Below are 12,167 nucleotides of genomic sequence, written 5' to 3' on the forward strand. Positions count from 1 at the left end.
CATTACATATTTGAGAGCAGGGGAAGATGATGAGTCCACCACATTCACCTTCCTCTGGAACTCTGACTAGTCCAAAAGGATGGGATTCTTTCCTGTCCTTAAAGACTCCCAGAGATGGAAGTTCTGAAACTTCTCCAGATCATTTTGTCTAGGACACAATCTCCTTCACTGCCAAGAGGTAGCAAGATGAGAAGGAACTCTAGACTGAGTAGTTTCTTTTTCAAGGTTCTGTCTTCCTTATGCAAAACCAAAGCTCCAAGTGAAGTCCATTTTCCTTTATCCCATCCCGCATGAGAGTGAAGAACAGTTTAGGCTTCTCCAACCAAACCCCAATAGCCTCCAGTTAAGGTCAAATGTAAGAAGGTCATCACACAAACAGCATGAATTGCAAATGAAGTTTATTTTATAGACATGGGTAGGGGCAGAGTAATATTTCAGACAGCAGATTCAGAAGGAGGAATTATATACACAAAGAATATGCCTTTTTTCTTTCCTTTTAGCTGCATGCAGGGAAATGGGAATTCTAAAGCATCGATCAGAAGGGGGCACTGAAAAAGAGTCAAGGCGGGAGTACAAAGGAGGCTACAGCCCCCTAAGCCTTAGGAGAGTTCCCCCTAAAGGAGAAGAGTCCTTTTTGGAGGGATGGTGGGGGCAAGAGCTTTCTGAAAATATGTTGGAGCATCTCTTTTCCCCCTGAAATGGGACTGGGTGGTATGCTTGGAAACCACTGTCAACAAATGGAGCAGAGAAAGGCTTGTTTTTACATTCTGGGTAGGGAGCTTTATCTGAATGTGACTGATGCACCGGATTCACAGCTCTCTTCTCCCTGGCCACTGCCTCCACCTCCTGAGCCTGAGCCTCGACCCCCAGAACTGGAACCTCGACCTCCAGAGCCATAGCTGCCCCCTCCACTTCCACCGCCACCTCCTGAGCTAGACCCCCTGCCTCCAGAACTGCTACCTCCAGAGCCATATCCTCCTCCAGAACCAGATCCCCTGCCTCCAGAGCCATATCCTCCTCCAGAACCAGATCCCCTGCCTCCAGAGCCATATCCTCCTCCAGAACCAGATCCCCTGCCTCCAGAGCCATATCCTCCTCCAGAACCAGATCCCCTGCTCCCAGAGCCATATCCTCCTCCTCCTCCTCCTCCTCCAGAGCTAGAGCCTCTGCCTCCAGAGCCATATCCTCCTCCTCCTCCTCCTCCTCCAGAGCCATATCCTCCACCAGAACCATGTCCTCCTCCTCCTCCGGAACCTCTGAAGCCAGCCTTGGATGCCACACTGGATGAGACAGTGCTGCTGCTTATCGCTGTAGAGAGAAACCAAGTCACAGTGAACATATTGACTCCCTCTGCATACCCCCTCCTTCTAATAGCCCCAGCCAAGAAATCTCAAAAAGAGGGTGAGCCCTCATTACTTACATATGGACACGCTACTGGGATTCTCTCCAGAGATTCTATCAGGGAAGAGAAGGGGGAGGGGAAGAGGTATTGTGATCAAATTCTAAGAGTCTTCTCTCCCAACAGTCATTCCTGTGGGGGTCAAGCAGGAGAGCCAATACCCTCTTATCATGCTTCATCTCCTCCCATCCAACAGGAGTCATCTTTCAGTTCCCTTACCGATCCTCTTCTCCCTCCAGTAGCTTCCTGTACGTGGCGATCTCCATGTCCAGAGCCAGTTTGACATTCATTAGCTCCTGGTAGTCTCGCAGCAGACGGACCAGTTCCTCTTTAGTATGCTGCAGAGCTTCCTCCAGCTCTTCCATCTTGTGCCTGGCATCTTTGAGAGCGTGCTCCCCACGTTGCTCTGCATCAGCGATGGAGTCTTGCACAGCATGGCACTACAAGAGAAGTGAAGGAGAGATCCTGTGTGTCGTTGGGAAGCCACTTGAGTCTACACATCCAAAGGAAAGAGCCAAAGTGAATGTGAAACAGAGAGGTTGGAAGGCTGATTTGAGTCTTGTTGGGAGTGCCATTGTAATTGCTGTCTTTCTGAATCGGGCTACAAAAATTTTGATACCAAATGCTGGCTATGTATCATCATCGTCACCATCACTGTTATCACCATCAATCATCCTCCCTTGCACTGGCACTGATTGCACTGTAAACCAAGGTCTTCACACCCATGATCTCATTTGATCTTCATGACATACATACATACATATATATGTATATATGTATATCTATGTGTGTGTGTCTATTTGCCTCTATCTGTGTGTCTCACTCTGTCACACACACACATACACACAACTTCACCACCTAAGAAGACCCTTAGAACTCATCAAGTGCCCCATCCCAACCAATGCTGAGACCAGTCAGAAAGGCCAACCAAACAAGTCCTGGCTCACCTGCTTTTTCACGTGGGCAATTTCTCCCTGAATCCTCTGGATCATACGGTTCAACTCACTGATCTCCATCTTGATTTCCTTCAGGCTCTCTCCATGTTTCCCTGCAGTGATCTGGAGCTCCTCGTACTGGTTTTGCAGAAGAAGAAGAAGAAGAAGAAAAGGGAGAAGGGGGGAGGAGAGGAGGTTTATTTGCTGTGGATTTTGTTTGTTGCCTGTGACTGGGCCTAGGAAGTGATAGCTGCACCTCTCCCTACACAGCAGTCACTGTCCTCTTCCTTGAGAGGTCAACTCTAGGACATCAGAAGAAGTCAGTAGAGGGTAGCTTCTATCCTCTACCAGTCTATGTAAGCTAGGCTGTCAATAAGTCATCTGCATTTCTCCCAGAGAATTTGGATAGCTGATCTAGATTTGGGTCCTTTTGGGGAAGGGGGCATATAGACATTGTGAACCTCTACTTTATTTGGGGTTTTTTTTGTTTGTTTTTTGGTGAGGCAATTGGGGTTAAGTGACTTGCCCAGGGTCACACAGCTAGTAAGTGTTAAGTGTCTGAGGCCGGATTTGAACTCAGGTCCTTCTGAATCCAGGGCCAGTGCTCTATCTACTGTGCCACCTAGCTGCCCCATGAACCTCTACTTTAAACAGTTAATTCCTTATCACTTCTAATTGCCCATGAACTCCTATATATTCCCTGGCTCTAATTCAAAATCTGTGGTAATGGGTCTGGTGAGGTTCTCACTTTGCTGTGATATAGGGCCTCAGCCTCTGTCTTACTCCTCAGTGCAATCTCTTCATACTGGGATTGGACGTCCTTGATGATGCTTTCCAGGTCCAGGCTGCGGTTGTTGTCCATGGAAAGGATCACGTTGGTATCGGTGACACATTGTTGCATCTGGGAAAGCTCCTGAAATAGGCAGACTTCTGGTCATGACTCTCATTTTCCGAGATATGGCAAAATAAATGGAGTCACAGGAACAGAAAGGTCTGGGCAGGGTGGGACAACACCCTGACTTCTGTGTCAGTCCCTCCCCACCCTCATTCTAGGGCTTTGCTTACTTATTCTTGTGCATCTGGCAGTATTAAGCTTCCCACTCAGCCCCAAACATCATTCAACCATACTGATCACTTTTATCAGGAACATCCAGAGTCCAAAGAGGCTGAAGCTCATGGTAGCTCTACCCTCCTTGGATTCCTGTCTTTTGAATCATATCACCAAGGAAAAGTTGTCTTTGATGCATTGTTTAAATTTCAGATGACTGAAGGAGCCAAGATGGTATAGAACAGGCAGCAACTCAATCGAACTCTTCCCACTTTCTCCTCCAAACAACTTTAAATACCTCCTCAAATCAAATTTTGGAGTGACAGAACCAACACAAGGTCAGAGTGAGACATTCTTCCAGACTAAGACAACTTAGGAGGTCAATGGGAAGGGTCTGTGACACCAGGGTAGGGGCCCAGCCTGGAGCATAGCAGCTGCACAAGAAGTGGATCTTGGAGGTGATCATAATAGTGGCAGCAACAGTTTCAAGATCTTTCAGCCCAGAGACAGTAAGGGGGTTGGACACCTAGTCAGAAAGAGGTTACAGGGAGGGGACCCTTTGTTGGCACTGAGTGCAGGTAGCATTAATTGGCAACTCTATTGCCCATATGCAGTTCTGGGTCACAGTTCCAGGGTGGTGAGGAACACTGGTGGTTGGTCATGAGGGACACAGGGGTCCTTGTTGCAGTTCCAAAGAAGAGAGGAGCATTACAGTTTGTGGTTGCAGGAGAACAAGGCACCTGGTCACAGTTCCAGGACTAAAAGGAATAGTGCTAGGAGACCAGGGGGCCCTCCTGGGTAAAGATAAGAACACAGACCAAGAAAGCTATGACCACACCTCTCCCAGAATCATACCAACTTGGAAGCACCAGAAACTTAATGACCCTAAGAACTAGTTATGAAAACAGCAGCATAAAAAACCCTGAAACTGGGGCAGTACCTACCTGTCCTCAGGTTATCAGAGTCCAACTTTAACATAAAGTTCAAAGTAAAAGAATAATCTTGGAAAATGAGCAAACAACAATAACAACAACAAACAAGAATTTGATTGTAAAAAGCTACTATGGTGGCAGGAAAGACCAAGTCACAAACTCAGAAGAAGACAATAATGTCAAAACAAGTATAAGCAAAGCCTCAAAGAAAAATGTTAATTGAATCCAAGCCCAATAAGAATTCCTGGGGAAGTTAAAGAAATAGATGAGTGGTACAGGGGAAATTGGGTAAAGAAATGAGAGTGATGCAAGAAAATTACAAAAAGAGAATTAACAGCTTGGTAAAAGAGGCGCAAAAAATACTCGAGAAAATAATACCTTAAAAAACTGAGTTGATTTAATGGCAAAAGAGACACAGAAATTAACTTAAGAAAAAAATTCTTAAAAAGAAGAATAGGCCAGATGGAAAAGGAGGTGCAAAAGTTCATTGAATAAAATAATTCCTTAAAAACTAGAATTGGACAAGTGGAAGCTAATGACTCTACAAGACATCAAGAAACAATAAAATAAAGTCAAAAGATGAAAAAATGGGGAAAGTCTGAAATGTCTCATTGGAAAAACAATTGATCTGGAAAGTAGATTGAGGAGAGATAATTTAAGAATTTTTGGATTACCTAATTAAAGAGCCGAGATGTCTTATTTAAAGAAATTACCAAGGAAAATGGCCCCAATAGCTTAGATCCAGAGGCTAAAATCAAAATTGAAAGAAGCCACCTATCACCTCCTGAAAGAGATCCTCAAATGAAAACTCCCAGGAATATTACAACCAAATTCCAGAGCTCCCAGGTCAGGGATAAAATGCTAGAAGCAGCCAAAAAGAAACAATTCAAATTATCACAGAGCCACAGTCAGGTTCACAAAAGATTTAACAATCTCCACATTAAATGTGCAGGGGGCTTAAAATATAATATGGAAGGCAAGGGAGCTTGTATTACAACCAAGAATAACCTACCCAGCAAAACTAAGTATAATCCTTGGGGGAGGGGGAATGAATATTTAATGAAATAGAGAACTTTCAAGCATTCCTGATAAAAAGAGCAACACTGAAGAAAAAAAAATGACATTCAAACATGGCTCAAAAAAAGCATAAAAAGGTAAACATGAAAAAGTAATTATAAGAGACTCAATAAAGTTACACTGTTTACATTCCTTTAGGAGAAGATGATACATGTAACTCCTAAGAAACTTATCATTATTAGGACACTTCGAAGGAGTTTACATAGATAGAGGATATGAATGTGAGTAGAACATATTGAGATGATCTCAAAAAATAAATGAAGAGGTGAGAAAGAGGAATGCATTGAAAGATGGAAGAAGAGATTAGTAGAATGGGGAAATTTTTCTCACATAAAAGAAGCACACAAGGCAGAGCTTTTATAGTGGAGGAGGAAATGGAGGGAGGCTGGCAGGCAACTGTATATAGAAATCTATATTACCCAAAAGGAAAAAAGGTGGAGAAGGGGATTAGAGATATAGGGAGATGATAAAAGGGAAGGTGGATTAAGGGAGGCAGTGGTCAGAAGCAAAACAAACTTCTGAAGAGGAATGGGATTTTTTAAAAAGAGAAAAGAAAAAGAAATACGAGAAAATAGGATGGAGGGAAATACACAGTAATCACAACTATGGGTGTAAATGGGATGAGCTCACCCACAAAATGGAAGCAGATAGCAGAACAGATTAGAAACCAGAATCCAACAAAATGTTGTTCACAAAAAAACACACTTAAAACAGAAAGACACATATGGAGTTAAAATAAAATACTGGAGCAGAATCTATTATGCTGCAGCTGAAGTAAAAAAGACAGGAATAGCAATCATGATCTCAGACATAGCAAAAGTAAAAATTGACCTAATTCAAAGAGTTATTCAGAGAAACAACATTTTGCTATAAAAAAGCATCATAGCCAATAAAGCAATATCAAAAACTTTACAGTAAGTTTCTCTGATAAAGGCTTCATTTCTCACATATATAGGGAATTGAGTTAAGTTTATAAAAAAAATAAGAGCCATTCCCCAATTGATAAATGGTCAGAAGAGATGAACAAGCAGTCTTCAAAGGAAGAAATTAAAGATATCTATAGTCCTATGAAAAAATCACTATTGATTAGAGAAATGCAAATTTTAGAAACTCTGAGGTACCACCTCACACCTATAAGAAATGACAAAAGCTGTCAAGGATGAGGGAAAATAGGTACAGTAATAAACTGTAAGTGGTCTAATTATTCTAGAAAACAATTTGGAACTATGCCCAAAGGGCTATAATTCCACTACTAGCTCTGCACCCCAAAGAAATCAAAGAAAAAGAAAAAGGATCTATATGACAAAAATATTTATAGTACCTCTTTTTGTGGTGGCAAAGAATTGGGAATTGAAAGGATGCTCATCAATTGGGGAATAGTTGAACAAGTTGTGGTATATAATTGTGATCAAGTATAATTATGCTATGAGAAATTATGAGGCATAGGGTTCAGAAAAATATGGCAAGATCTATATGAACTCATGCAATGTGAAGTGAGAAGAACCCAAAGATCATCGTGTATAATAAGAGCAATGTTGTAATGATGGTCAACTGTGAAAGACTTGGCTACTCTGATCAATACAATAATCCAAGACAATTCCAAAGGACTCATGACCAAAAAAAAAAAGGCTAGAGAGAACTAATGAATTCATAGTGCAAAATGAAATATAATTTCCTTGCTTTATTTTATATTTTCCTTTTTTGCAATATGGCTAATATGGAAATCTATTTTGCATGATTTCACAAGAATAATTGGTATCATTTTGCTTGTCTTAGTTGGGGAGGAGTGGGAAGAAGAGAGAAAATTTGGAACTCAATTTAAAAAGATAAGAATGTTTCAAAATAAAATAATAGGAAGGTTTTTTTTTTAATTTCACATGACTGAATCTATGGGAAAGGTGGGACTATTCTAGAACTCATCTTCTGAGATGAGTACTGAAAGGTACTTTCTCCTTTACAGGAGGTTGCAGAACAGTTATTGTCCTGTCACACAAGCTACCACTAGTAGTTTTACCTCTTGGAAATCTTATTCAATGGCCCCAACATCGTAAACTGTCAGTTTGACAGTGAACTCTCTTTCCTGATCAGAATTTTAAATGCTCTCTAAGTAGCTGGAAAGAAAGCTGCTTAATCATCAGAGAGGAATGAGCACCAAGAGAAAAGTTTTTAGTTTGGGGTTTATTTTAAATCATACCGTTTCATATAAGATCCGCAGGAACTCAATATACTCTCTCAACCCATTCACCTGGCTATCCAGGTCCACCTTTTTCATGTAGGCATTGTCCACATCCTGAAAGAGTGATCAAATCATAATGATAATGATTATAGCTAACATTTATATAACTCTTTTGGGTTTATAAAGCTCTGTTCCTGTGTTATCTCATTTGATTCTCACAACAACCCTGTGTAACAATCCAACAATTACTATTGTCCCTGTTTTAACAGAAGAAGAAACAGGCTGAGAGATTTGCCCTGGAGCACACAGCTAGTAAATGCGAGATAGGACTCAAATTCATAACTTCCAGAAACCAAGTCCATTACTATCTACTACAACACTTTGATGTCTCAAAAGGTCAGTTGAAATGGCTTTCTTGCCTACTTTGTATGCCCCTAAAATCCAAATGCTTCAAAAAAGATGGTCAACTGGTGTGCTGATAAAGCAATACCAAGGTCTGCAAGATGATATGCAGGATGTGTGGATGGATGCTGCACATCCTCCTAGTTATCTGGCCCCTTTTGCATTTCCTCTTGCTTTGTAATTCCCTCCCCTTTCTTTGTTTTGTAAACATACAAAAGACCAGGTCTTCTCTTACTCCAAAGAGACAGATTTTCCATAGTGAGTCTGTCTCTCGGCAATATATTCCTCTCTTCTAATAAATCCTTTTATTTTACAAGGGAAAAAAATGGTCAATTCTCCCCCTCCCCAAGTCTACCCCTCAACACCTTCCCAATAATACCCAAATTCCTTTAGGTTTCTCTTAATCATCTTTATAACCCCTTGAGGTATTTTCTAAAGCACCCAGCCTGAAACATCTCCCTCTGAGTCCTTCCCCGTCCTGAGCCTTGCCTAATTCATGCCCTATCCGTCCCCCACTCACCTTCTTAATTGTCACAAAGTCGTTCTCACTGGAAGTGCGTTTGTTGATCTCGTCCTCATACCTGTTAGGATCCAGAGAAAAGAGATCAATGCTTGCCTTACAGCATCACAGAATTGACACCAAGAAGGAACTTTAGAGGTTACTGAATCCAATATCCTCATCTTACAGTTGAAGAATCTGAGACCCAGAGAGGTAGAGGGACTTTTGTTCAAGGTCCTACAGCTAAGAGGATTTGAACCTAGGTTATTTAACTCCAAATATGGTGTTCCCTCCACAATGCAAACTGCCTTGCCTGCTTTCTTCTTGGTGGGCTCACCCCCCAAAATGTCCCATATCCCAGGATTACCAACCAGACTTTGATTGAAATTGATATCTCAGTTGGGAATGACTTTCCTTTAAAATATAACAATAATAACTATATATTATATGATAATTATAAACAACATTATGAATAATGAAAACACAATTTCCAAAACCTCTTCATTTTAGAAGTGTTACCTTAGGAATAGTTTGCGGAAATTCAAAGGAGATACTCCCCCTCCCAGAAACTCATTTGGGGAAAAAGGTTTTCCTGGAGAATTTATTGTGTTTGCTTATTAATATTCACTACCCATTGGCGTTTCCCCACACATGCACACACTTACCTCTTCCTAAAATCCTCAACAAGATCCTGCATGTTGTTCAGTTCTGAATCTTGCTTTGCTTTCTCGCCTGTGAGAGAGTCTACCTTATGCTTCAAGTTGCTGATGTACCTCTCAAATAAGGGTTCTAGGTTGGGTGAGCGGGTACTGACATCGATTTGTTGGAGCATCTCCCATTTGGTTGTCAACACCTGGTTCTGCTGCTCCAGGAAACGTACCTGTAATTCCCCAATTCCAAAGGTTTAACTTTCATCATCCATGCAAGTCATGAGCTCATCTTCCCTTTCTCTAGGACTTAGAGACCAGGAATAGGTTGCTCCAGAGACAGGGATAAGCCACTGTTCACAACCAGGACAGATGCCCCATTCTGCCAATCAAAGAATATACTAATATCCTCCTTCCTCCTTGAAGCACCACACTGCGTCTTCCCCAAACCTCTAGCCCTTTCTTTCCCAGTGCATCACCCTGGTCCTTCCCATCCTGAGAGATCCCCTCCTGTATTCCACCAAGCAGTCTCCAAGACTCCAGAAGGACCCCTCCCTAATCCCAGTATAATTCCTGGCAAAGCCAAGGAAAACCATATATGCCAAGGAAAACCAAAAACCAGAATCTACTGGCATTATGCCTAAAATGGCTTAATGTGTGAGCACTGGAGGGCAGGGTTTCTCAAAACTCTTAAGAGCCTTGTAAAACTTAATGTTTTAGTTACACCTGCTATGAAGGAGAGAAAATCCTATAAAATTCCAAGGTGACATTAAGAAAAAAGATCTTATGGGTCACCAAGACATGAAACCTGCTTTCAAAGGCAGAGTTTTAATTCACCAACAAGCACTATTTCAGATTAAGCATGTCAGTTTCTTGGGAGGTTTACTCCCAAAAGAGGAGAGACCCAGTCCAAAGAACAGAAGACAGAGGGACCATTCTGTTCCCATTGAAGTGTAGCTCTAACTTGGCATAAAAGCAGATTACTGTACCACCCTCAGAGACGGATGAGGGTTTTTTTTTGTTACTTTGTTTCCTAACAAATTTAAATACCAATATTTATTCAGTCAGACTGAAATGAGAAAACCAGTCCTAGATTCTTTTAATGCCTGGCTAGAGTTCTGCCATCCAGAGGAAGTTTTTTCTTGAACCCCCTCGATGCTACTTCTCCTCTATTATTTATCTGCAGTTTATCCTACATGCACCTCTATACACAGGTGTTTGCATGTTGCCTCACTTCATTAGATTGTGAGCCCCTTGAGAACAGGGGGACTGTCTTCACCCTTTCTTTGTATTCCCTAGTGCTTAGTACAATGCCTAGCACATAGCAGGTGCTTAATAAATGTTTGGCTGACTGACTTGAGCCTCCTGCTATCATAGGCAAGTTAGTATTATCCTATTTCTTTATGGCCCTTTGTATCTTGCAGAGGATCCAATTCATCATAGTTCATTGGTAATCCCCAGAGGAAATTAACCAGCAGTGGTTCCTTCTTCCCAATCATCGACTGGAAGCAAAACATCCTGGACCAAGGGGATCCCAGGGTCTCCAGACTCACCTTGTCGATGAAGGTAGCAAATTTGTTATTGAGTTTCTTGATCTGATCCCGTTCCTCTGATTTGACATTCTGGAACTCTGGGTCAATTTTCACATTAAGAGGCTCCAGGAGATTGGGGTTGACAGTAACTTCATGGATGCCACCCCCAGGATATCCTCCAGGACCAAAGCCACCGGGGCCACCAAAACCACCACCTGGCCCAAAGCGGCCTCCTCCAAAACCTCCGGTTCCAAAACCGCTGCCTCCGCCGAAGCCACCTCCGCCGAAGCCTCCTCCGCCAAAGCCGCCTCCGCCAAAGCCGCCTCTGCCGAAGCCTCCTCCGCCAAAGCTGCTGCCTCCGCTGAAGCCTCCGCCTCTACCATAAAAACCACTGCCCCCTCCGGCCACGCTCGTGGAGATGCTTCTGCTCCCTCCGAGGCCGGTAAGACTCTGGCTGCTAGCACCTCCTCCATGGCGCAGCAGGCAGGAGGAACTGCTGGCAGATCTTCGGCTCCCACTGGTGACCACTGCAGAGCCTGCACTGAAGCCTCGGCTTCCTCCTCTTGAGCAGGACCCACCGAAACCCCGGCTTCCTCCTCCTCCTCCTCCTCCTCCACCTCCTCCACGAGATCTAGACGAGAACTGGCGACTCATGATGACCGGCCAAACAAGGAAAGAAAGTTCAGATGTGTGAGGAGAGCTAAGACTGAAGACTCAACTCCACTGAGGGCTCATCTTCAGGGTCCCCTTATATACCTGAGGAAGAGGCGTCTGTACTCTTGGGTGTCACTGTGTTTATGCATGGGTTTGGTCTGCCTGGAAGCTATGTGTGCTGAGTGATTACTGGGCTAATAGCCATTAAGAATCAACTAATCAGCTCGATCCCAAAACTTGCTTTGATTGCAAACTTCTCCTGTTTATCTGGGCATCTGTCACGCAAGGTGTTTTTTGTGAAACCATCAGAAAAGGGAAATCGTGGGCTTCCCTCTAACTGGGATTGGGTTTCCCAATTGGAGAGAGAACCTTCTGCAGAATCCTGCCCTCGATTCTGGGTCTTTCTCATGACAGACTGGCTATCAGTCAGAATGGTGAGGGCTGGCTGCTGACTTTGAATAAGAGAAAAAATGATGGAAGGTTTGGGAGTCCAGGTGTACCCCTCAAACCATTTGCAGTCCTAAAGTCCTCTTTGCTTCAGGGAAGGTGTTAGCAAATAGAAAGGATATATGGGACTGGAAGCTAGAAAGGACTTTAGGGATCAGTTCCTAGCAATCAAGGCTTGGGTCCATGACATTTTTTCCCAATATCACTGGATCTTTTGTAACCCTGTGTATTTTAATTTATACACTTTAAAGTTTTATTCTTTAAATTTATTTATTTGTTTAGAATTTTCCCCAAGTTACATGTTTAAAAAAATTTTCACATTGATTTTTTGAAACTTTGTGTTCCAAATTTTCTTCCTCCCTCCCTCCTCATCCCTCCCTAAGAAATCAAGCAAAAACCTTTGGCTTTAATTATCCTTG

General features: G+C 42.6%; 1 protein-coding gene across 1 annotated transcript; it reads right to left on the bottom strand.

Moving 5' to 3' along the window:
- Window positions 1-417: 417 nt before the first annotated feature.
- Window positions 418-11,301, bottom strand: LOC122728341 (keratin, type II cytoskeletal 2 epidermal-like). Its single transcript, XM_043966863.1, has 9 exons — window positions 10,669-11,301; window positions 9,134-9,348; window positions 8,490-8,550; window positions 7,586-7,681; window positions 3,083-3,247; window positions 2,347-2,472; window positions 1,619-1,839; window positions 1,421-1,455; window positions 418-1,308 (listed from the first exon to the last, which is right to left on the bottom strand). The coding sequence occupies exons 1-9, from the start codon at window positions 11,299-11,301 to the stop codon at window positions 782-784; spliced, it is 2,079 nt and encodes a 692-aa protein (XP_043822798.1). The 3' UTR covers window positions 418-781.
- Window positions 11,302-12,167: the final 866 nt, after the last annotated feature.

This window comes from Dromiciops gliroides, chromosome 5 (assembly GCF_019393635.1).
Source record: "Dromiciops gliroides isolate mDroGli1 chromosome 5, mDroGli1.pri, whole genome shotgun sequence".
NCBI lineage: Eukaryota > Metazoa > Chordata > Mammalia > Microbiotheria > Microbiotheriidae > Dromiciops > Dromiciops gliroides.

Excerpts from the sequence above, each read along its gene's own strand:
- LOC122728341 (XM_043966863.1), bottom strand. The coding sequence starts at position 11,301 with ATGAGTCGCCAGTTCTCGTCTAGATCTCGTGGAGGAGGTGGAGGAGGA. Across the intron at positions 2,473-3,082 it reads AGGCCCTATATCACAGCAAA|TACGAGGAGCTCCAGATCAC; the intron begins GTGAGAACCTCA and ends CTGCAAAACCAG. Across the intron at positions 1,456-1,618 it reads CTGGAGGGAGAAGAGGATCG|AATCTCTGGAGAGAATCCCA; the intron begins GTAAGGGAACTG and ends CTTCCCTGATAG.